Raw genomic sequence first — 23,295 nt, forward strand, 5'->3', positions numbered from 1 at the left:
AGGCAGAGCCTGGGAAATACCCTCAACTGAGACAAAAGGGGTGCGCTAGTCAGGGCGCTGAGTCAGCCGCCAAACCTAGACGACCGATCCGGTCCGACGGAGGGGAAGCTACCTGCAAAAAGGGAGCGGACGAGTTGCTCACTACCGGAGCTCCTGAACCTGAGCCCGCTAAACCCGTGAAGCCTGGCGAGATCGCCGCAGACCTGCAGACCTGCAGTAGCCCCCCCAACAGACCCTGAGAATAACACTGCCTAGCTAGTTAGCTTGCTATGCTATTCTCGGCACTAGCCCTAATTAAATACACCAGCCCACAGGTGATACACATTCACCACACGATGAACAGACACATGACAAACAACCGTAACCCAAGATGGCGACGATGAGTGTCAACACAAGAGTCCTTTCAACAGAAAAGTCCAGAGTCCGAGGTGGTCCATAACTAAACATGACAGGACTTTGAAGGGGGAGTTACTGATCGCCTGTGAGCCGCGGCCCGAGATCGCCCCTGGCCCGAGGCGCGACAACATGAAAGAATAAAGAAGAACGAAATACAAAAATGCAAAAACCAAACATTACAAAAAGAAATCAGTAATTTAATTACTATTACTAAAGTAAAAATAAATCAGTTATTTAACACCAAAAGTGTAAATAAATAAATAAATAAATAAATAAAATAAGAAAGAAAGAATGAGAGAAAAATAATAACATGTATTAAATATAAATAAATAATAAATAAACAAACAAACAAATAAAAGAATAAATAAATGCTTGGTTAAAACAATCTAGGTGGGTCATTTCCTCAACCAGGCACTGGGTTAAACTGGGTAACCTTGTACACTGAGAAATAATAGTTATCCAACATGGTTACCTTGACCCAGGACTGAGTTATTTTTAAGAGTTATTTTAAGTTAAACTTTTATTTGAGTTTATTTGCTCTGTTATGTGCACTTTTCTTAATATTCTTTTCTTAATAAAATGAACTGCTTATGAACAGAGGTACCCCTCCATAAGGACAATCTGTTCAAAGGAAATCTTCATTAATGTTTATGCTTCTTCTCAGCCACTAGTATTCTCGTTTGTTCCAACCCAAAAGTTGCAATAAAACTTTAAACACAACAAAACACACAACATTATATTAATATTGTTCACTCAAAAATGACCTAATATTCAGCTATACATTTTGACAAATCATGAAATGAGCTACAACTAACAGGAACCCTTCAGTTAAACAGAGAAAACAACCCTTACGGCCTGATGAGAAGCTGAAGCTGTTCTACCAGCTGTTCGAAATCTAATCAGCTTCTTCAGGTGCCGATAAATAACGCCAATAAATGGACTCATTGGCTGGGTTGTTAATAACACTGAAGTCACACTCTCAAAAGGGTCCTACACTGCTCCCAGCGGACCACATACACACACACTTAACTACACACACATGTTCATGTTCAGGGAATACTATGTGCAATACCCCCCCCCCCCTCCCCATGTGCAATTAAGAGTCTTTTGCTGTAAATAATATTGTTATTGCTTTTTTAATTCTTATTTATATTGTATATATAGTGTAAATTATTTATCTAAATTTTTGTAACTGAGTGTCTTGCTATCCCTTTCTGCTGTTACACTGGGAATTTCCCCACTGCGGGACTAATAAAGGACTATCTTATCTTATCTTATCTTATCTTACAAATATTTTTTAGTCCTAGTAACTTGCCTGGATATAGGGGTTTTCACAATGGTGGCTTTTTTTTTAAAAGAACCTTTAAATAATGGTTCTATATACTACCAAAACAAGTTCTACTGATGTTAAGTCAAAGAACTCTTTTAACCCTGTTACATTCCTCTTCTGCTGCTAATAAAAGAAAGTTTTTTTATTACAGAAGTGAGAAACTTTTTTTTTTGCTTTGTGCTGATTATGTACTTTCTGTTCTATGTGATGCCTAGATCAAAACAAATCTGTGGTAGAATGGAAAGACAAAAAAAATCTCAGCATCTGCCACAAGCGAGCAGGCTGGCTGTGTGCCTCGCTAGTTGTGCAGACGAGTCTGTAACTTGAGGTTAGCTGCAGCACAGCAGGAGGTATAGAGCAGCGTTATAGTCCCTCCGAAACCATTCACCCATAAATGGGTCAAGTTAAGACCTGAGCCATTCATTTCTTGTTTTTTTTTTTTTTTTTTTTTTTTTTGACTGTGGTACGAAGCACATTTCAAAGTCTTATCAAACAAAATGTTGAATTTACCTAAAAATCTGTTCTTCACAACTGTGTTAAGTAGTTATTAAGGTAATTATTGTTGAATACATAGTCAGTGAATTCAAGTAAATCACAAGTCACAAGTCATTTGAGTAAACTCATTGGACTGATGGTTTTTATGAGTTACTTCTACATTTGACCTTCAAAAATAGCCATTAAAGTAATCACAGTAGAAGAAAAAAACAAGTTATATGTTAGGTTGAAAGTTGTAGATTGTAGTTAATGTAAAAACTTACTTAGTAGAAGAGAAACATGGGAACTCCCTCACTCATTCAGACAACAACAAAAAGACGAAGTGGTTAGCAAAGAGTTTAAGAAAGAAGCCCACAAGATTGCAAGAAAGAGTAAGTTGGGGGAAAACCGGTGAGTAAAACATGTAAAACAGTATGACAGTGCAGGATGCCAAGGGCCAAAGAGAAAGATGCTGCACTAACGAAACACTTGTCTGTACTGTAATTTCTGTGAACTTACTGCATTTTGTTAAAACAACTGACTCAGATGCGCTGAGTTCCTGATGGTTTGCTTCAAATGGTCTGGCTTCTAGACTTAAGCTGGGCCTGAGAAAAGGCATGGATCCTTCAATGCCCAAGCTATGCATCAAAGCATTTTGAAATGTATATTTTAATGAGGTCACATAATTGAATATTGTATGAATTGACAACACCTGCCAGTCACGGTCCAGTCAATAACGTTTTAGACATATGAACAAAAGCAGAAACCAAAGAGACCTTCAATGCTGTACTGGGAAGCAAGCTAAAGGTACGTGAGGATAAGTGGAGGAAGTGTAGATGAAGATGAGGATGAGGATGGACACAGGAGCATGGACTCACCAAAGAAGCCAATGTTAGCATGTGTGCTGCATGCAGCCTGAAGTCCTCTGTCAACATGTCATACCTGGGCCACATAACTAGTGATATACACCCATCCAACACACTGAATCAACACAATATTGGTCTAATTAAACTAATTTGGATACTGACTCACTGACTTTCCACTCGGTTGTGTTTTTACCATTATTTTACCATTTTACCAAAAGTGATATTTTTCAACCCTCTACAGTTTTGTGATGATTTTGAAGCTGCTCTTTTAAGGTCCCGCCAAGTCAAAGGTCTGGAATGCTAAAGGAATGATAAGTGCAACACCAGCCCGCATGATGCACATATTCCAATAAAGTCAAGTCAAGTCAAATTTATTTGTATAGCTTTTTACAACTGTTGTCGTCAAAAGCAGCTTCACACGATTAGTAATTAGTAAAAGACAGAAAAAAAGAAACAACGTAAGAAAACATGAAGGATCCAAGACCCCAGTGAGCAAGCCAACGGCCAAAGTGGCAAGGAAAAACTCCCTCAGAGCTGTAGGAAGAAACCTTGGGAGGAACCAAGACTCACAAGAGGGACCCGAACCATCCTCCTCTGGTCAGAACTATTTAAACATTATTGATAAAAGTTACCAAACCATCAATTCTGTTGAACTGCTCTGATCATAATCATAATATATTAATCATGGTGTAGATAGTTAATAGTGGTGATATTAATAGTGGCAGATAGTTAAGAGTTCATTTAGGTTTAACATGGTCATTAAACAGGTAGCAGTGGTAGGAGGGTGAGCCACTGGTGTGGGTGGTGCTGGGTGGGGGGCCTGCTGGTCGGACTAGGAGGTGGCAGCTGGTCTGACGCAGGTAGAGGGGACCTCAGCGGGCAATCTTACAGCAGGTCGAGCTGGGTGGCCATTTACTCTGAGAATAAATAAACACTTGATTTAAGTAGAGCAATCTTGTCTACATGGCAGTTCAGGTGTTTGGGGTGTCAATCTAAACATGGCCCTTCTCAGCTGTCTGCCCACTTGTCAAAAATGAGTTTTCAGGAAAAAAAAGTTTTCAGGAAGATATTATCACTATTAGTACATAAATAGTGAAGACTCTCCATCTGCAGTATTTTTCTCAAATCCCTAATCCACTGCTGAAATAGAGACCAAACTTTAAGAACTGTAAGAAACGGCATTTGGCCAACACTGTACAGAGGGAAATGGTTGGACTTTCATATTTCATTATTAATGGATGGACTAGCTGCCCCTACTCCAAAAATGGCAAGCGAGGCATCAGTGATGATGGTTTTATTAAATATTTGATGTATAATCGAATATAAGTAACCAAAACAAATGTATCTTAGAGCAAGACCAAACTGATGGGTAGCGTACTGATCTCTAGTTTACACTTATTGCATTAAAGGAAAGATGTTTTGGGGTGACCTTGTAACCTTGTCTCTTGAAAGGTTCTTCTAGGGATTTTTACTAAACACAATGGTTTTACATAGAACCAAGACAACTCAAAGACTTAGTACAAGACCATTGAGGAACCTTTGGAGGTTCTTCACTTTAAAGCTGTGGAGGAACCTCTTAAGGTGCTTTAAGGAATCTTCAAGGAACATTTTTTCTTCTAAAACCTTTTATTGGGTCCCTTAAAGCACCGTAAGAGGTTCCTCCACAGTTTCAAATTGAAGAACGTCCAAAACGTTCCTCAGAGGATTTCCTACTTGTAAATGGCAACAGCGTAAGTAGTTTTTCATCCAGTTTTCACCAAAATGATGGCACACGAAGAGGAGTAATTTAACGCTGATATCCGATGTGCATAGTGCCGCTGTCAGCCAAAAACCATGTGTCTTCGTTTTTGACTTTTTGGCATGATGTGAATCTAGCAGTAGTTCTTACATTGGGTCACAATTTCATGATGAATGGACCAATAGAAATGCTCCAAAATGACTTTAAATCTCTTACACTGACTTCTATTAAAAAGGTTTTCTATTCTCCTGTAAAGTTGTCATTTTGGAGATACAAGGGATTTGTCCAACAGCAACAATACCGTAGCTTGTGATTTTAGCTTATTTGCTTAGACAACACCAAAAACCCTCAGTCTCTTTATTTTCTCGTGGTTTTTGAAATGTGGACTGATGTTTTTTCCCACTCATTCAAGGGAACCACTGTAGAGACTTGAAACTATTCTCTTGTTACGTTGTATTAAAAACAGCGAGGAATGACCCATCCACCAGAAAGAAAAACTACTGTCAGGTGGATTTTGAGAAGGTGCTGGGGAGTGTGGTTTGTGGGTGCATTCTGGCACTCGCACAGTCTTGGTATTTTTTCTATATTACTGTGAGGAAGCAAGAAACCCCATTTCAAATAGCCGTCCTAAAAAAAAACACCCTTTTGATACGTCATTAGAAGGGGATTTCCTAGCCTGGCTGCTGTTATGGCATCTGTTAAACCTCCTGACCAAGAAGCAGCATGCAGCAAAGAACTGACCCAGTTTTTAGAGGGGAGTCATAAAACTACTGACTCATAACAGTCAATGATTGAGTCAGTAATCATTGACTGACAAAACATTGAGGACAAGCCTAATTTTGCATTTTGCATTATATAGCAATGTGCACCAACCAGCATTCTGAAGATCTGCTTTACCTCAGTTCCAACCTGCATCTAAAATCCTGTCCTTCCTTTACCAGACACTAATAAATCTTATCCAGCCAGTCAATGTCCCAAGACGTTAACTAGCCAGTCTCATCCGGCTTTTAATCATCTTCTTTTTTCTGCACTTTAAAATGCTGTTGTTTTATTATTAAATGTATAAGAATTATAAGAAAAAAAAACTCATATATTTCTCTACAGGTAAAACTGATATAGAAATGATCAACACTGCGACTTTACACTGACATTTACACATGTGACTATTACTGGTATGCTTGTTTAGAATGACTGAAGATATGAAAAATGAAAGCAAGGGATATAAAGGGCTGTATACCCTGTAAAGCCAAGTCTATCATATTTGATGCATATCTGCAACATCAGTGTGATACTAGAAAAAATTTCTTATAATTATTGTAATTAATTATTGGCTAATATATAATAACAATAATATTTAATACATTTATTAAATAATGATTACATGACTAAGAAAATAAAATCAGATACATGTTTTCTGCTCTTGAGTCAATTATGCATGTACCACAATAATGCACAGTCATTTTTAATAATTCGAGGGGATGCTCTTTATGTTTTAGTTTGTTAAATAAAAAATATTACAATCCTAATTTATGAAATAAGATACAAAATAAAAGTCATATGCAGTTTTAAAGAATTCCAATTTGTTTTTGCCAATTATTAAATTGTTCTGGCTTTAGGGTTAATTTTATTATTTGTTGCATCCACACTATCACTGAGTTTACTAAAATAGATTACTAAAGGCAACCTTAAGTCAGCTAGCTAACCAGAAGGTAAGAACAGGGTACACATACATAGTCATACACAGTATAACTTGCAGTGAAATGCTTTTATGACAGTCTGCCCACATCAAAGCTATACAATAAAGATCTACATTTAAACTTAACTAAACCTTAACTTAATGAAGTAAAGTGTAAAAGTGCAAAAAAAATAAATAAAATAAAAATAAATAAAAATAGAATAAGTTACATTTAAGTTAAAAAATAAAATATAAAAAATTAAAATATAGAAATATAGAAATATAAGCAAAAAAATAAAAATACAAATATATATACACAGATGAAATAGTGTGTGTCTGTGTGTGTGTGTGTGTATATATATATGTATACATATGTACATATTTATCTGTATGTGAGTGTATATGTGAGTTAAAAAGAAATATTTTCGTTATTGTCCGTAGTGTGTTTTCCGCGAGCCATGGTTGTGTACTGTAGTGAGTGAGGGTCCAGTTTGTGTATGTAGATATTTTAATTTAGTGTCCTAGTCCCTGTCCCCATTCAGAGCACGGATGGCTTGTGGAAAGAAAATGCATGTAAAATAATAGTGTACCTTTATTTAGAGAAGAGGAAATTCGGTGTTAAATTCCACCCAAAGTGGCATTTTTTGTGTTTTAAAAAAATCCTCAAATTAATACCAAAAAAAAAAATAAGCCGGAGGGGGGGGAAATAAAAAGTTTTTGGTCTGAACGACCATTTTTTGGTCGAAACTACGCTTTGCTCTTCTCTTCACCAGGTACTAGCTAGCTAAAGCCCTTAACATCCAATCCTCCACAGTTTGAACTGGATGACTGATGATGAACACTGAGGAACCCATGTGGCTACTGAACGCACCCCCTCGATGTCTCTCAGTGCGCATGCGCAAAGGAACTCCGCCCACTCTCAGCTCTCAGCAGTTCGGTGTGGACGCGAGGTGGACAAGGGGGGCAGATACTGCAGACAGCTACTACTGCTCAGGTGAAAATGAAGAATAAGGACTTTTCATTTGTGTACATTAACGAGAGATATGATTTAGTAATGCTGTGTAGTGCGTATTAATACTGATTAAGTACTGCGCTTCTAGCTCGAGTGGTTTAGCAGAGCTCGATATGACCGCGCATTAAAAGTCACTGGGCTTCTTCACATCTGTTTGTTAACTAGCTAACGATTTTAAATACAACCACATGTTCAGTGTTTTGCATGGATAACGTTTTAAAGCTTAAATAAATTGCACAGAACGGCAAAGCTGCGATATGAAGTAGCTCAGAGAACTTAACTGACTGTTGACTTGGACCTCGACCTTCCTCGTAGTCAAACATCTAGCTGGTTTCTAGTCAGAAGATGCGTGCTGATCTGTAAGGGGGGACCTAATGGGCTCCTGTATAACGTCACATGCTGTTTGTCCAAATCTTCCTCTTCTAAAGTTGCTGATGAGTTCACATAATATAGACCCTTATAGCTTTCTGGCACCAGATCTGTAGACTGTAGACCAAAGTTTTCCCCAACTTCTCTGCTTTGGAGCTCACCTGTGACTCCAGCTAGTTCAACAGTAAAACTCATAAAACTCATGACTGTGTCTGACTGATCTACTTTTCAGGTTAGACCTCCAGAAGCGGCGGATCATGGTGCTGAATCCGGTCATATCCAAGCTGAGTGGCAAACTTGTTGTGCTGGCCAGTGCATCTCCAAGGAGGTTGGAGATTTTGACCAACATAGTAAGTTGCACAATGCAAAACGTAATGAGCTGGTAAGGGAGGCCGATATGGCATAAATTTAGTAGCACAACACTTTAAGAAATGTTCATGATACTTGATCAGATGATCTGATGATGGAAGAGACGGTAAACCGTGGTGGAGCATTAAAAAAAAAAAACCCTATTCGAAATTTGATTTTATCATAAAGTTGCCATTTACACAATTCATTAAACACTGGATCAATAGAATTTACCACATTTACTATAATAACTGTAATGTTACCTTTGTGAAGATACTGTTTTTGTTTGCTTGCTTGCTTGATTTATTTTAGAATATATATATTTTGGACAGGGACAGTATTATTATATGCAAATGATCTAGCATAATAATAAAAACAAAAGTGAAAAATAATAATAATACATAATAATTGTTTTTTGTCTGTAATGTAGGGCTTACGGTTTGAGGTAGTGCCTTCCTGGTTCAAGGAAACTTTGGACAAAACCTTGTTTAAAAGTCCTCATGAATATGCAGTGGAGACAGCAAAGCAAAAGGCATTGGAGGTGGCCCAGAGAATGCCCTTTGTAAGTCTGTTATTACCAAATAAGTACATTTCTTACCATAACTAGCTCCTCACTTTTCAGTTTTTGAGGTTAGTTTGTCATTCCTGTGTTTGTTTAATTTGACATGTCCTGGGTCTCAGAAACACCTGAAAGCTCCAGACATTGTGATTGGAGCAGACACTGTGGTGGTAAGGACCATCTCTTTTAATTTACACTTGGGTGAATAATAGTATGTTTAAAATCACAATCTGTGAGTTTTTGTTGTCTTCTGTTTCCAGACGGTTGATGGTTTGATTCTGGAGAAGCCTGCTGATAAACAAGATGCCTACAGAATGCTGTCCAGGTTGTTTTTTCGAGTGCACCTACTGTGATATAAACATGTTGTCGAGGAAATACTGTACACACATAATGCTTGGTTTATCATATGACTGCTCTTATCCATTCTGTCTCAACTGTGTTTCAGACTGAGTGGGAAAGAGCACAGTGTGTTCACCGGAGTGGCCATTGTCCTCTGTGAGGAAAGTGAGGGTGAGTTTAGTGAAATCAGAAAGCTTAGTCTTACAGTTGGCCCAGTAAAAAGCTGTAATTGTATACTTTAGGACAAAAAAGGGTTTATGGGCTATAGTTGGTTGAAGCATCTTTTCCATAGTTGTCTGGTTTCATGGACAAGGCCTAATCTCTAAAATGTTTATTTCATGATTTTTTTTACATTTCAGGGGGCGATACAGAATACAAAGTGGTAGATTTTTATGAGGAGACTAAAGTGAAGTTTGCAGACCTGTCTGAGGAGATGCTCTGGGAATACATCAATAGTGGAGAGCCCATGTAAGTCCATTTAATGTCTGCATGACACACTGTAGATTATTATCAAGTCTGTCAACCCAATGACATGTTAAATACTGCACTTGAACTTTTGAACTTGTGGACTTTAGTATAATTATTTGAGTTTGTATATTTGCCCTTACCTGCTGAATAAGACTTAGAGTAGAGTGATAGATCCTAATTTGCAGTATTATTTTTTTAAACATTTATGTACATATTGTTTTCTCTTTGGATGTGAAGGGTGAAGGGCTGATGTCTGATTTCCTTGTTTAAATGGCATGTAAACATTTTTATAGACTAACCATTCTGTTAAGACATTGTAAATGTAAGTATCTTTGCCTAATGTATTACCACAGCTCCATGTTTCTAAATCGGCTTTTAATAAATCCAAGCTGACTGGACTTCATCCCAAATTCTTCAAATGGCAAATGTTACCATGAAGCACGGGTTTCATTTGGTAACCTGAATTATTAACAACACTGACACTATATAATCTACAGCTCTATATTTATGTAAAAAATGAATGCCTAACTGCAGACACATGCTTAACTACAGTCCCATGTTCAGCTGTATTAAAATATACCATTTCCTTGCCACCCGTGCTTTGGTTTTAAGTGTCGGCTGTTTTTTTTTCTCTCAGAAACCTAATAAATCTAAAGCAGTTACAGAGTCTTTTTCTTGACAGGGACAAGGCTGGTGGTTATGGGATCCAGGCTTTGGGAGGCATGCTGGTGGAGTATGTGAAAGGAGATTTTCTTAATGTGGTGGGCTTCCCACTCAATCACTTCTGCAAACAGCTGGGGATGATTTACAACAGCCCACCAGAGAGCCCTGCTCACAAAATGAAGCGAGAGGACTCCACAGGGCACGAGGGGCCCTGGGCCCTCGTCAACAGCCTGTCCAAATGCACTGAGAATGGGGAGGCCAAACACCAGAGCACCAGCAACTTGAACAACTCTGACTCCGGCTGTGGGTCAGTTCGAGAGCAGAACGTGGTGGGGCCAGAGTGTGCCAAGTTCAACAACGAGGGCTTTCCTCACCACATAGTGGATCTACTAGATGGGTTCAAAGCCTCAAAGGTGCGTACGTGTATTGATATTTAAAGACTGTGTGTTTTACCTTGACTGACTGTAGTTCAATAGTAAAAAGTAAAAAATGAATGTGTGGTATTAATAGACAGTTGATTCCCTCTAAGGTTTTACACTAGATATGGTACTGTTGTTGCTTAGATTTTTTACAGGCGCAAGAGTTGATCAGGCACCGATGGTAATCAAACGACTGGCAATGAGGTCAGGCAATGTTGGTCAATTAGGTCTGATTTGTAAAAGGCACTTAGTAGAGCTAGTATAACAAAACTGCATCTGTGCCTGTTCACCTACATTGCTTTTTTTGTATCTGTTATCTAAGAAGCTCCTGAAAAAAGGGCAATGTCTGCTCTTTTAGCGTATTTCCCTTTTCCAAAAGGCATGTTGAAGACATCCCATCCCTGATTAAGACAAACCCGCCCACTCGGATTGGATCATGTTTTTTTGATTGGATCACTTTTCAGATCACAAAAAAGGGAGACACATGAGACAGTCATTTTAGCTTTCAGATTAAAGGTGTTTTGTGTTACTGGTTCTTTTGTTTTAGTGACTTTCATTTTGACCCGGTCTGTGTGTAATGTCGTGGTTGAGTTTAGCAATGACCCCTCTCTCCTACTCTGTTTTTTTCTTTTTTAAAGTAATAGTGGAGTCTATCGTTCTGAGGTTTGACTTACTTGAAACTTGAAACTCAGCCCGTGTCCATATGAGACCCCCGCGCCTCACACTAACAGAACTCTTCACTCACACATCTGTGTGAAGTTTCTATACTCAGTGTGTTTCCTCCTGGCTCTCGTTCCACAATATACAGACAGTAGCGTTTTTTCCACACGCTTAGTCTGTATGTTTTCACTGCAACTCTTTGGCAATTAATCTGCGATTCACATGAATGTGTCCTGCACTGGATTATCCGCGATCCGTTAAACTACTACGCACTAGAGTATTTAGCTAAGCTAACAGGCATCAACATCTGAAGTGAAGATTATATTAATTAAATGTCGGTTACAATGTGCAGTTGATCTGGAGAGCTCTTATATAATGCCAGACATTTCCACTGTTAGCTTGATGATAACATAACACGTTAGTGAAATAAGCATTATCTTAGCGGGCCTATTACACAAAAAAGCTAAACATGTATGGTCTGTCTATACTGCGCTCCACAAAAGCTACTGTTGCCATTGAGCAAAGCCACCCCTCCTACATTGACTCCTGTACTGAGACAACAAATGAGAGCAGTGGTCATTAATTTACAAAAATGGGGCAGTGGTGGCTCAGTGGTTAGAGCGCCAGGCTATCGATAACAGGGTTGTGGGTTCGATTCCCGGGCTCGGCAAGCTGCCACTGCTGGGCCCCTGAGCAAGGCCCTTTACCCTCTCTGCTCCCCGGGCGCTGGAGTTGGCTGTCCACCGCTCTGGGTGTGTGTGTACTCACTGCCCCTAGTTCACTAGTGTGTGTGTGTGTGTATGTTCACTACCACAGATGGGTTAAATGCGGAGGACACATTTCGCTGTACAGTGTACAGTGACAAATACGTGCACCTTTACCTTTACTTTTTAAAACAGCACCCTAGGAATCAAGGTCAAAAAGGACCAAATTACAGGTTAAACACATCAAACAAAGACTGAATGTCAGTTAAGATGTTAAACTGCCCTTAATTGATTGCAAAGGTGTTTGATTGTACAGTAGTCTATGTAAATTATGTGATTCTCCTCTAAGCGATGCTTAACACTGCACGATGTGATCTCAGGCACCAGAGCATCCTGCCATGCTGGCTTTTACACAGCAGTGAGTTTTTTTATTTAGCTGAATAGTCTAAATAAAAGTTGCGTCTAAATCCTTTTGGACACACATGGAGTGTATGGTTAGTATATGCATATTTTTTGTTAGTATATTATATTGACTAATTTCTGATTATACTCTCTGCTAGACTTTGTTTACAGCATCCAAGTTGGGGGTGTTTGATGCTCTGTCTGACTCTGAAGGCCTCACAGTGGAGGAAGTTGCTGACCGAATTAAAGCTTCAGTGCTGGGCACTGAACGATTGCTGGATGCTGCCGTCTCCTTGGGGCTGTTATGTAGGCTCAGGCTTGAGAATAACACTGGTAAGAGTAGTGTGATTGTACATTTAAATATACACCAGGTAGTGTTATTACTTAGTTACAAACAGCTCGTTATACCTTAGCAGCACTGAAATTACTGCCATAAAGAGATCAGATACGAGGTCCTTATATAACCTTAAAACTTTCAAGCTTTTTGTCTGTCTAGTAAACAGAGACCATAGCGTTTCCTCTGTGTGCTCATGTGTCACTGAACTGAAGGCTGGCTGTGAAAGTTGCTTTGTGTGCATTGTGTGTCCCAGTGTTCAGGAACACAGATCAGGCCAGTCGGTTCCTGGTATCAGACAGCCCTCTGTCTCTGCATGGTTACATCCTACACTGCAATGACCTGGTCTGGCCCCTGTTTACCCATCTAGAGAGCGCCGTCAGGGAGGGCACCAATCAGTATGAGAGGGCTTTTGGGAAGAAGACTGAAAACCTGTTTCAGGTTAAAGAGCATGAAGAAAGCTTTTTATTACTTTTATTTTATTTATTATTTTTTATCATTTTTAAATTATTTGTATTTTAATTAAAGGATGGCTATTTTAAGAAAGATGACGTCAAAATGCGATTCATGAATGCTATGCACAGCATTGCGAAGGTGACTGGAAGAGATGTGGCCACAGCATTTGATCTGTCCGGCTTTAAAACTGTCTGCGATGTTGGGGGTAGCTATTGCTTATATTGCTTGCTTATATTGTAAGATTGTAAAGAAAAAAATGCACTGATCTCTGATGTTATTTCATATCCTACCACAGGCTGTACTGGGGCAATGGCTTATGAGTTCACTAAAGCCCATCCGGGACTGTCTGTAATAGTGTTTGACTTGCCACCAGTTATTGAAATGACAAGTCACTTCCAACCGAAAGAACAGGATGACAGAGTATCATTTATTGCAGGTCAGTGGAACCTACACTTTATGTCCAGATGTTTGTGGACACCCTTTCTAATGAATGCATTCAGCTACTTTAAGGTGCACCCATTGCTGACAAACATAGCTTGTCTAGTCTCAGTACAATAAGACTCTCTGGAGCAGATAAACATAAACTTATTGGCACCATGTATAATGCCAGGCATTGGCTAGAGGGGTACAAAGACCCCCCAGCATTGAGCTGCGGATGAGGGGAGCTGTGTTCTCTGGAATGCTGGTGCTCCATCCAATACCCCATTAAGGCTCTTGTTGCTGCTCAACTCTTCATAGCAATCCTCCTAAATCTAGTAGAAGGTCTTGCCTATATAGTATACAGTAGAGACAGGATAAACATGATAAGCTCTTTTTTAATACCCTTGATTTCGGAAGAAACTGTGAATAAGCAATATGTGTCCCAATTATTTTGTCCATAACATGTGATATGAAGTTTAGATTTTGTCTGAATAGGAGATTTCTTCAAAGATGACTTGCCCAAAGCAGACCTGTATATTCTTGCACGGATTCTTCACGATTGGTCTGATGACAAAGTACATGAGCTTCTGAGTAAACTCTCCAAGGCATGCACACCAGGTAACATAATCCATGTTTTAATGCTACATGGCTAATTAGACATGAGTTACAAATGCAATCATTACCTAACCTTTAATCACAGCGTACAACTTTGTGTGATGGAGTACGACTTAATGCCACAATAGTCTTTATTCATTTGTTACTGGCTTTTTTTTGGGCTTCTCTGTTCGGTTTCCTCTAGATTTCTTTTCAGGACAGGTGATAAACCTGGTACTCTAGATAGCATTAAGTAAGAAAGGATAATATTGACTATAATATTGAATATGATAGGACATTGTGAGCTGTGAAGATCCTCAGACCAGTTACACACTAACACAGCTGGACAAACATCACATTAAGTATGGGATCAAAATGTGCCAGCATAGTGCAACCAGAGCTACTCTAAAACCTATTTATCATCTTGTGTGCCTAATTATTAGTAATATTGGCATATTCTTATAGCTAATACAGATATTGTTGTTGTCATGCAAAAACCTTATATCTTCAAAATGAAAACTTTACAGGAGAAGGAAAAACCTTCTTAACTGTCAGTGGAATGTTTTACTCCAAGTCATTTTGGAGCATTTCTATCAGTCCATTTATTATCAAATTGGGGCACAATGTAAAGAACAACTGCCAGATTCGCATTATGCCAAAGTAGTGGAAAATGGCAAAGGTGCAAAGTTTTTGTATGACCGTGACGATGTATTAATTTTTGACATCTTACACAATAAAGGAGGTCTTAAGTCACCAGCTGAAGTCCTCAAACAGTGGGTGCACTGAGTGCACAGGGTTCATCTGTGTTAGTGTTATTTACAGTAGCTGATAACGTATTGAGGATGACTGAATTTAGCTGCATTTCAAAACCGGCAGCACTGGTCATTCATTAAGTAGCATGCTCCATGCGTTTGTCACTGCGGTGCAGGCGGTGGGCTGCTGGTCTCCGAGATCTTCCTGGACGAGGAGAGGAGCAGGCCAAGCAGGGCACTGCTTCAGGCCCTCAGCATGACGGAAGGGCGGCAGAGGAGCGCTGCCCAGTACAGCGACCTACTGAAGGAGCACGGCTTCACTCCTGTACAAACCCAATACACAGATAACCTGCTGGACGTCATGCTTTGTATAAAAGAGGACCCAAATGCTGAACCAATGCCTGTTACACCTTCTGAGTCTGTTGAGACTGTAATTGCCTGAAATGCCGGTTGTTTGAAACACTAGATTTACATGCATTATGATCAGTGAGTTGAATGTGCACTACACTGAGTGGTTTGACAAGGTCTCCTGTACATGTCTGTATAATTATGATTAATCTCTGTGAGAGGTGTTTATTGATCTGTTACACTGAATAAATGATTCTTATCCAAAACCAATGTCGGCAATGTCGTCTGGTTTCTTCAGTGTAGACCGTAAGGCCTTAAGCAGGGTAATTTAATTTGTAACCCCTGTGTTTTCAAATGGCAGGCTGTGCCGTGCTCCTGGCTGAGACTGTTCTGGACGAGGCCAAGCCGCAGGCCAGCAGGGCCTACATGCAGTCTCTTAACATGCTGGTGCAGACGGAGGGCAGGGAAAGGAGCTCAGCTCGCTATAGGCAGTTGCTGGAGGCCCATGGATTTTCCCAGATAAGAGTGTGTCACACAAGGAACTTTTTAGATGCCATATTGGCATTCAGACTATAAGCGAAGAGAGATGCGCTGGTTCTTAACTTTAAGGACAGCCGAACTAAGGTCATTATTCTAGAAAATGCCTAAATATAAGAATTATTACTTTGTTTTGATTTGATTTTTGTTAGAGTGTAAAATCACTCAATAGAGCACGTTTTTGAGGCAGAATAAACTATGTTATAAATGTTGGTAGATTCCTGCTCATCCAGTGTTTTTTCAAAATCAGTGTAAAGCTTCTGGGAAGGAAACGCTAAGTGCCCTGACTGAATGGATAAATGATGACAATGCAGGTTTAAATACATTATGGGATAGTTTCCCTGACATGGATTAAGCCTAGTCTTTTCAAAGCAGAAACTCTGTTGAACATTTAGTGCAGTCCTCGACTTACCCCCTGGCAGAACTGGCAGAAAGTGCTATTACAAACTTTTATTACTTAAGAATAGCCCTAAAGTTTGTACAGAAGTAATACACCTTTTGTGTTAAAGGTTTATATATATATATATATATATGTCCAAATATGTGCATACATTTCTTATGTAATCAATGGTATCATCTCCTAATTGGCTGCAATAACATCCTCTATTATTTAGAAGGCTTTTACACACTAGATGTTGGAACACTTGTGAGAGAGTGATTGCATTCAGCCACAGTAGGAGTGGTGAAGTCAGACAGAGTTTGGATGATCGGTTTTGGGTCACAAACACCACTACCTCATCCCAAATCTAGTGGATGTAAACTCTTACAAATATAGACGCTTCAAGCGGATCTTTGCACAGTGCCAGAGAAGAACCACTTTTGGTTGTATAAGGAACCATGTTCGTAAAAGAGATGTGTGAGTGTGAAGAATCATTTAAAGGTCTAAAGAACCTTCAATTGATGTAAAGGTTCTTTAAATGTTTCTAGGTTCTTCACACACAGATCTTGGGAGTACCATTATTTTGTAAGGCTCCACTCCTCCACAGCCCTCTCGCTAATTTGTCTTTGGGCATGGTGACTTTAGGTCTAGTCAGGGCCTTTCTGAATAAGTTATAATATTTCTGGATATAAAATGCATCATGTGAGTAATGCCTGCCAGCACAAGAAATCTCGCGATAGGAGCAGCTGGGCCTGCGAGAGCTGCCCGTCCGTCCTGCTCGCTGCGAGTCTGCGCATCACATCCCGCTCTCTGCGCCAGCTGACCATCACCTCGCCCTCGCTGCCCACCCAGACCCCGCTGTTCAGCCGCTTTTAGCCCGTTTACGACAAGGTGCCATGGCCGACTACGCCATATCTTTCGCGAAAGACTTTTTAGCCGGCGGAGTGGCGGCTGCCATTTCTAAAACAGCCGTAGCTCCTATCGAGAGGGTGAAGCTGCTGCTGCAGGTGAGAACATTACTCCACTTCCTCAGCCATAGCTCTTCCACAGCCATAAGGGTGGGTTTTCCTTTAAAGTAACGTTAACAGTGCGGAGTGCCCCCTTTAAAACCTGTAATAGCACACAGTCTGTGCTGTGCTGTTCACTGCAGTCTTTAGCTGTATCCTTGGGAGGCCATGTTGAAGTCCTCTGCAGCATCCCTGCAGCTGTGAGCATCTGCACTGCTGCACAGCTCACCTCCATCTCCACCCTGTCATCTCTCACTGGGAAGACAGGATTTAATGTATTAAACGTGCTTAGGTTTTGTCAGAGTCTCTCTCTCTCTCTCTCTCTCTCTCTCTCTCTCTATTTTTTAATATTATGTATATATATAATATTTTATATATATAAATATAGAAATGATATCTATAATATCTGTCTAACATATTTAAACATGTGGAATCTGCATTGCAACAGTGTTGAGAGATGGAGGTCATTTAACTAAACACACAAAACTGAAGAAATGTCTTTTTAAAATAATTGGGATTAATGCAATTAAATGTAATAAATGCAGTGTTGGTTTGAAGAAAGAGCCCCACATTTATTATTATTAAATTGGATACAGATGACTAAAACATGGTTGGGGAGGGTTTTGTAGTAGCCTGTCTTTTTTATACCTCAGACGTTTGATTTGGTTTGCTGTTGATTGGTGAAGTGAGTGGGTTTACTATGCTGAGATCCAAAGAGCTCTGTGAGGCTTTCAGAAAGAAGGCTGTAGATGCAGATGAGTCTGGGAAGGGGTTTAAAAAGATCTCAGAACACTTGGAAATTAGTCGTTCCCCTGTCCGATAAATAATTTACAAGTGGGGAACATTTAAAACAACTGCAAATATGTTTAGGTCAGGCTGTCCTAGCAAGTTCGGCCTGAGAGCAGACCACACAAAGTCTTAATCCCAAAATGTTAGAAAAGATAGTAATAAATGATGGGCTGCCCCACCTTTTTCTTCACAAAAAAGTATTTATATTAGTTACATTTTATGAATAATTAATAAAACATTTAATCAGTTTCTTTTGTTTAATTTGTTCACATGACTGTACACACATACATACACACACACACACATCATATATGTATGTATATATATATATATATATATATATATATATATATATATATATATATATATTAGATATTATAGGTTTATCCAGTCTTATACAAAGGTTTGGGCACTCTAGTCATATCACTCATTTTGTGTGAAAAAGGCCTATTTATTTACTGAATGTAACACATTGAAAAAAAAAACTAACCACAATGTGCCATTACATTTGCACAGGCCACATTTAATATGTATTTGTGTTTTTATTGCATTAAATTAAGCTACTTAACAGTAACCATGCTTTAGAATTAATGGACGTTTGGCTTATTTTCACTTAGATAAAAGCATACGTGTAATTTCACTGTTGTGTGTATATATATATATATATCTGCTTACATAGCATATATATTTATGTTTGCCTTAATGCTTATCATAAAATATAGCATTAGATATTTGTTTTTTAATATGTAACTAGAACTTGATGATCCTAAATACACAGTCTACCTGTTTATTACTCAAAAACATAGACATTTGAGCAAGATTAATACATTTTGCTCTTTAAAATATATTAATATTTAATATATTAAAATATATACATTTTATACAATTGAAACTGCCAACTTCAGTAGGATGTTTTTGTGGATAAAAATATTAACTGTTATGAATTATATGGGAGAATATGGATTTCAAATACATATTTAAGGATTTAAAATATTATTGATTTTACAGCATTAATAACCATACACAAATGCACATACGTTAAAAATACTCTAATACTATTTCTAAATGTAGTCCTAATGTCATCTACCTTCTTTAAATGTTTGTTTATTGATCAGTATCAGCATTGGCAAATGAAAAATGAACAATAGGGGATATTGCGATGAGCCCACTGTTCCCATATCAGTGCAACCCTACAGAGTGCTAATCTAAGGTAGCAGATCTGAAGGTGTTGTGAACCTTTAGATGTGGCAGTAGGACTGGCAGTAGAACCTATTGATGTCATGCAAAAACCTTGTCTCTAAAATCATCTTTACAGAAGAAGGAAAAAACCTTCCTAACTTTAAAATTCATGTAAAAAGACTGTATTATTTTATTGGACTATTTTATCGATCCATTCTACGTATAATTTGATGTTTTACGAATAAAAAAAACAAACATTTAATCAGTTTGTAATCAGTGTTTAGTTTGTTCACATGACTGTACACACACACACACACACACACACACATACATATATATATATATATATATATATATATAGATAGATATAGATATATATAGATATATATATAGATATTTATAGATATAGATATAGATATAATAGATATTATAGGTTTATACAGTCTTATACAAAAGTTTGGGCACTCTAGTCATATCTCTCATTTTGTTGATTTTCTAAGTGTAAAAAAGCCCTATTTATTTACTGAATTTAACACATTGAAAAAAAAAACTAACCACAATGTGCCATTACATTTGCACAGGCCACATTTAAAATGTATTTGACTGGCAGTAGAACCTATTGATGCATGCAAAAACCTTGTCTCAAAAAAGCCAACTTTACATAAAAAGGAAAAAAACCTTCCTAACTTTCAAGTTATTGTAAATAGAGTGTATTATTTTATTGGACCATTTTATCGATCCATTCCATGTTCCATTTTGATGTACAATCACAGTAATAGTGGGTAAACATCCAGCAGGCTGTGGGTGGGCAGGCAATCTCTCTCACTGGGAGAAGCAGAGCTTTGGCGGATAGCATGCAGTCCAGAAAAATGACTGACATGGCGCATTTGAACGGGACTAAAATCACTGAGGAACCCTGGTAACAATTACATTAGCCCATTTCCCAATGTAAAACTAATCCTGTCTGAATAGGGCTTTGGTCTCAGTCTTTAAACCATTGGTTAGTTATATGAGGTGTTGTCTTGCCTGGTGAGAATAATTACTGAAGTAGGTGGTGGAATGAGACCGGGGGATATATTCTAGGTCACTGTCAGCTGAATGTATTACCAAAGTGCATTGCGAGTCTCCTGTTACTACACAACGGAGAAGAGAACAAACAGACCTTTTCTTCTGGAAAGTGTAAAAAAAAAAGCCCACATGGTAACAGACATGTTTTCCTTTACCGTACAGGTGCAGCATGCCAGCAAGCAGATCAGTGCCGACAAACAGTACAAAGGAATTATCGACTGCGTGGTGAGGATTCCCAAAGAGCAAGGCTTTGCCTCCTTCTGGCGTGGCAATTTGGCCAACGTCATCCGCTACTTCCCCACACAAGCCCTCAACTTCGCCTTTAAGGACAAATACAAACAGATCTTCTTGGGCGGTGTAGACAAGCACACACAGTTCTGGCGTTACTTTGCTGGAAACCTGGCATCTGGAGGTGCAGCAGGAGCCACTTCCCTTTGCTTTGTGTATCCCCTCGACTTCGCCCGTACCCGACTGGCAGCTGATGTCGGCAAAGCTGGCTCTACTAGAGAATTCTCAGGGCTGGGTGACTGCCTGACCAAGATCTTCAGGTCTGACGGATTGCGAGGCCTGTACCAGGGCTTTAACGTGTCCGTGCAGGGCATCATTATCTACCGAGCAGCTTACTTCGGCGTCTATGACACAGCGAAAGGTAAATCCGGTGGACAGTGCTACCTCTCTGTTACATTCTTACAAATTAAGGTATCAAAGTGGTTCTTTGGAGCAAAGTAAGAATCATATTTGATTCCCTAAAGCAGTGCTTCCGGGTCTGGAACAGTCTGGCACAGATTCAGGGAACTCTGCTGGGGCAGTGGGCCCCCTGAACTGGCAAATACTACCCTGTCGACCCTTAAAATTGATAAAGTTTTAAAGGGAATCCTGTCTGTTTAAGGATGTAAGCCTAGGAAATGGTGTATATATATATATATATATATATATATATATATATATATATCCAACAGTATAATACATAATATATGTATTATACATTAATATACAGAATATATATGTATATGTATACATATATATATATATATATATATGTAATATACATTGATTATACAGAAATACATTGTATACAGCAAAGAAAATACATTACAAATTAAAATAGCCTAAGTCCCTCTAAGTCCACATCAGATGGTCTCTTTTCTACTAAGCGAGAAACTGTAAGCTACAGTTGACCTCCATGAACTTTTGATGAAGAGACTTTGGGTCATGCAACAAGACAGTGACCCAAACCACACAAGTATTTCAACCAATGTTTGACTGTAACCCTGCCACTGTGGCATGACCATGTTTGGTGGAGATTATTAAAAGGGGATTCACATGTTATTAAATTTAAGGGTTCAGTCACTTTTTCTAGCCTGCAGTGAGGGTGTTTACAAATGTATAACAGGTCAGTCACCACTCTGCCATGGAAACACCGTCGGCAACCAGCATAGATTCCTTACATTCTATTAAAAAATCTTTTGAAATATAAACTATATATAAACACACACATTTATAAATATATAAATATGTATATACAGAACCAAAATATGTATTCCTATTTTTTTTTTTTAATTGTGTCCACTACCATATTTCACATTGTGGGAAATAACGATTCACATTTGCAGACCTCTATTCAATGTAAAACGAGCCATATTTTGGTTACACCAGCTTAAGGGTAGGTGTAAATATTTAGTAGCTACTAGCACCTAAGTACATACTAGTTTGTGTAGTGTAACCCATTTTCATTTAGTAATGCTTAACCTGAACTAAAGACCTTAAAACTAGCCTAAGTCTGAACATACACACAGCTGGTGCAACCACACCCTTGCTCCAGACACAGAAGGGATCTGTGTATTTAGTTCTGTTCTTGTTCATGAGTTGTGTTGCAACATGATTATTTACATGCCTTCATTCTTGCGTGTGGTGGTGGACAGGCATGCTTCCTGACCCTAAGAACACCCACATTATGGTCAGCTGGATGATTGCACAGAGTGTGACGGCAGTGGCTGGCGTAGTCTCTTACCCTTTCGACACTGTGAGGCGTCGCATGATGATGCAGTCTGGTCGCAAAGGAGGTGTAACACACAAACACACACACTTGCACATAAGCACACACTCAGAAGTCATAATATAGAGCACAATGACTGGAGCACTATATTTCGAGGGCATCTGAGAGACTCCCTCTGCTCTCCATAAAGAGCGCATTTGCATATGCTAAAGTCTTTGTCTTTTGTCCTCTCAGCGGATATTATGTACACTGGGACCCTTGACTGCTGGAGGAAGATCGCGCGTGACGAGGGCACCAAAGCGTTCTTCAAAGGGGCTTGGTCCAATGTTCTCCGAGGCATGGGAGGGGCGTTTGTGCTTGTGTTGTATGACGAGTTCAAGAAGTATGTTTAATTACGAGCCAACTGGTAAGACTAAACGAAAAAGTAGCAGAATAGATTTTATTGATCAAGGTTTGTCAAGCTTTCCCCAGCTTTCTCTGTTCTCTCAGCAGTGTATAGATGAGTTCTTGGTTATCTAGGATTAGAGGCCAACAGAAATGCGTCATAGTCTTTACCCTGTGTTGTATTTCATTTAACCACGATGTGAATTTGTTGACACTTGTACGCACTTTTTATTTGTCGCTCATCTATGACAAAAAGGAGTTGAGAATGTTTTAGCCTTCACCACCATATCTTCCCATGTACTAGGCTCTGAAACAGTGGCTGACATACATCAGGCTTTGAGTATCTCCATCAATCCACAGACACATTTCTGAGTGTCTTGGTCATAGCATTCAAAAATGGAGCAAAGGAAAGGGGCAAAATGAACTAGCACAGGCAATAACACAGTGTCGCCACAAGGGGGCATGATCACATCTGTTTGTTTTGATTGTGTAATGCACTGTCCTAATCCATGTCTGTTTCTCCTGCACAGCTTACCCACCGTCTCCAATTACGAGGCTATAGAATATTATGTTTAAAACAAAAAGCGGAGCTCGAACGACATGGAAATTGGATCTTGGTGTTTCTTTTCT

At 39.0% G+C, this 23,295-nt stretch overlaps 2 protein-coding genes across 3 annotated transcripts; both read left to right on the forward strand.

Annotated features, from left to right (window-relative positions):
• The first annotated feature begins 7,396 nt into the window (after positions 1 to 7,396).
• On the forward strand, positions 7,397 to 16,043 carry asmtl (acetylserotonin O-methyltransferase-like). Of its 2 annotated transcripts, none has more exons than XM_072686175.1 (14): positions 7,397 to 7,473; positions 8,093 to 8,210; positions 8,639 to 8,770; positions 8,890 to 8,937; positions 9,028 to 9,092; positions 9,213 to 9,277; positions 9,466 to 9,574; positions 10,257 to 10,650; positions 12,581 to 12,755; positions 13,013 to 13,197; positions 13,285 to 13,417; positions 13,508 to 13,648; positions 14,128 to 14,250; positions 15,688 to 16,043. In XM_072686175.1, exons 2-14 carry the CDS (start codon positions 8,118 to 8,120, stop codon positions 15,900 to 15,902), a joined length of 1,878 nt encoding a protein of 625 aa, XP_072542276.1. In that variant the 5' UTR covers positions 7,397 to 7,473; positions 8,093 to 8,117; the 3' UTR covers positions 15,903 to 16,043. The 2 variants fall into 2 exon arrangements, with proteins under 2 accessions (XP_072542276.1, XP_072542275.1); XM_072686174.1 differs by lacking the exon at positions 15,688 to 16,043 and adding an exon at positions 15,155 to 15,656.
• A 1,005-nt stretch (positions 16,044 to 17,048) lies between these two features.
• On the forward strand, positions 17,049 to 22,766 carry slc25a6 (solute carrier family 25 member 6). Its single transcript, XM_072686176.1, has 4 exons — positions 17,049 to 17,249; positions 20,448 to 20,934; positions 22,208 to 22,348; positions 22,516 to 22,766. The coding sequence occupies exons 1-4, from the start codon at positions 17,139 to 17,141 to the stop codon at positions 22,671 to 22,673; spliced, it is 897 nt and encodes a 298-aa protein (XP_072542277.1). The 5' UTR covers positions 17,049 to 17,138; the 3' UTR covers positions 22,674 to 22,766.
• The last annotated feature ends 529 nt before the right edge of the window (positions 22,767 to 23,295 follow it).

Source organism: Salminus brasiliensis, chromosome 8 (genome assembly GCF_030463535.1).
Source record: "Salminus brasiliensis chromosome 8, fSalBra1.hap2, whole genome shotgun sequence".
Taxonomy (NCBI): domain Eukaryota; kingdom Metazoa; phylum Chordata; class Actinopteri; order Characiformes; family Bryconidae; genus Salminus; species Salminus brasiliensis.

What these genes read in the sequence shown, in the direction of transcription:
- asmtl (XM_072686174.1), top strand. Translation starts at nt 8,118, where the DNA reads ATGGTGCTGAATCCGGTCATATCCAAGCTGAGTGGCAAACTTGTTGTG. An exon ending in CCTCTGTGAGGAAAGTGAGG is followed by an intron (nt 9,278 to 9,465) that starts GTGAGTTTAGTG and finishes TTTACATTTCAG; the next exon opens with GGGGCGATACAGAATACAAA. An exon ending in CTCCAAGGCATGCACACCAG is followed by an intron (nt 14,251 to 15,154) that starts GTAACATAATCC and finishes ACTGCGGTGCAG; the next exon opens with GCGGTGGGCTGCTGGTCTCC.
- slc25a6 (XM_072686176.1), top strand. Translation starts at nt 17,139, where the DNA reads ATGGCCGACTACGCCATATCTTTCGCGAAAGACTTTTTAGCCGGCGGA. An exon ending in CGTCTATGACACAGCGAAAG is followed by an intron (nt 20,935 to 22,207) that starts GTAAATCCGGTG and finishes GGTGGTGGACAG; the next exon opens with GCATGCTTCCTGACCCTAAG. An exon ending in GCAGTCTGGTCGCAAAGGAG is followed by an intron (nt 22,349 to 22,515) that starts GTGTAACACACA and finishes TTGTCCTCTCAG; the next exon opens with CGGATATTATGTACACTGGG.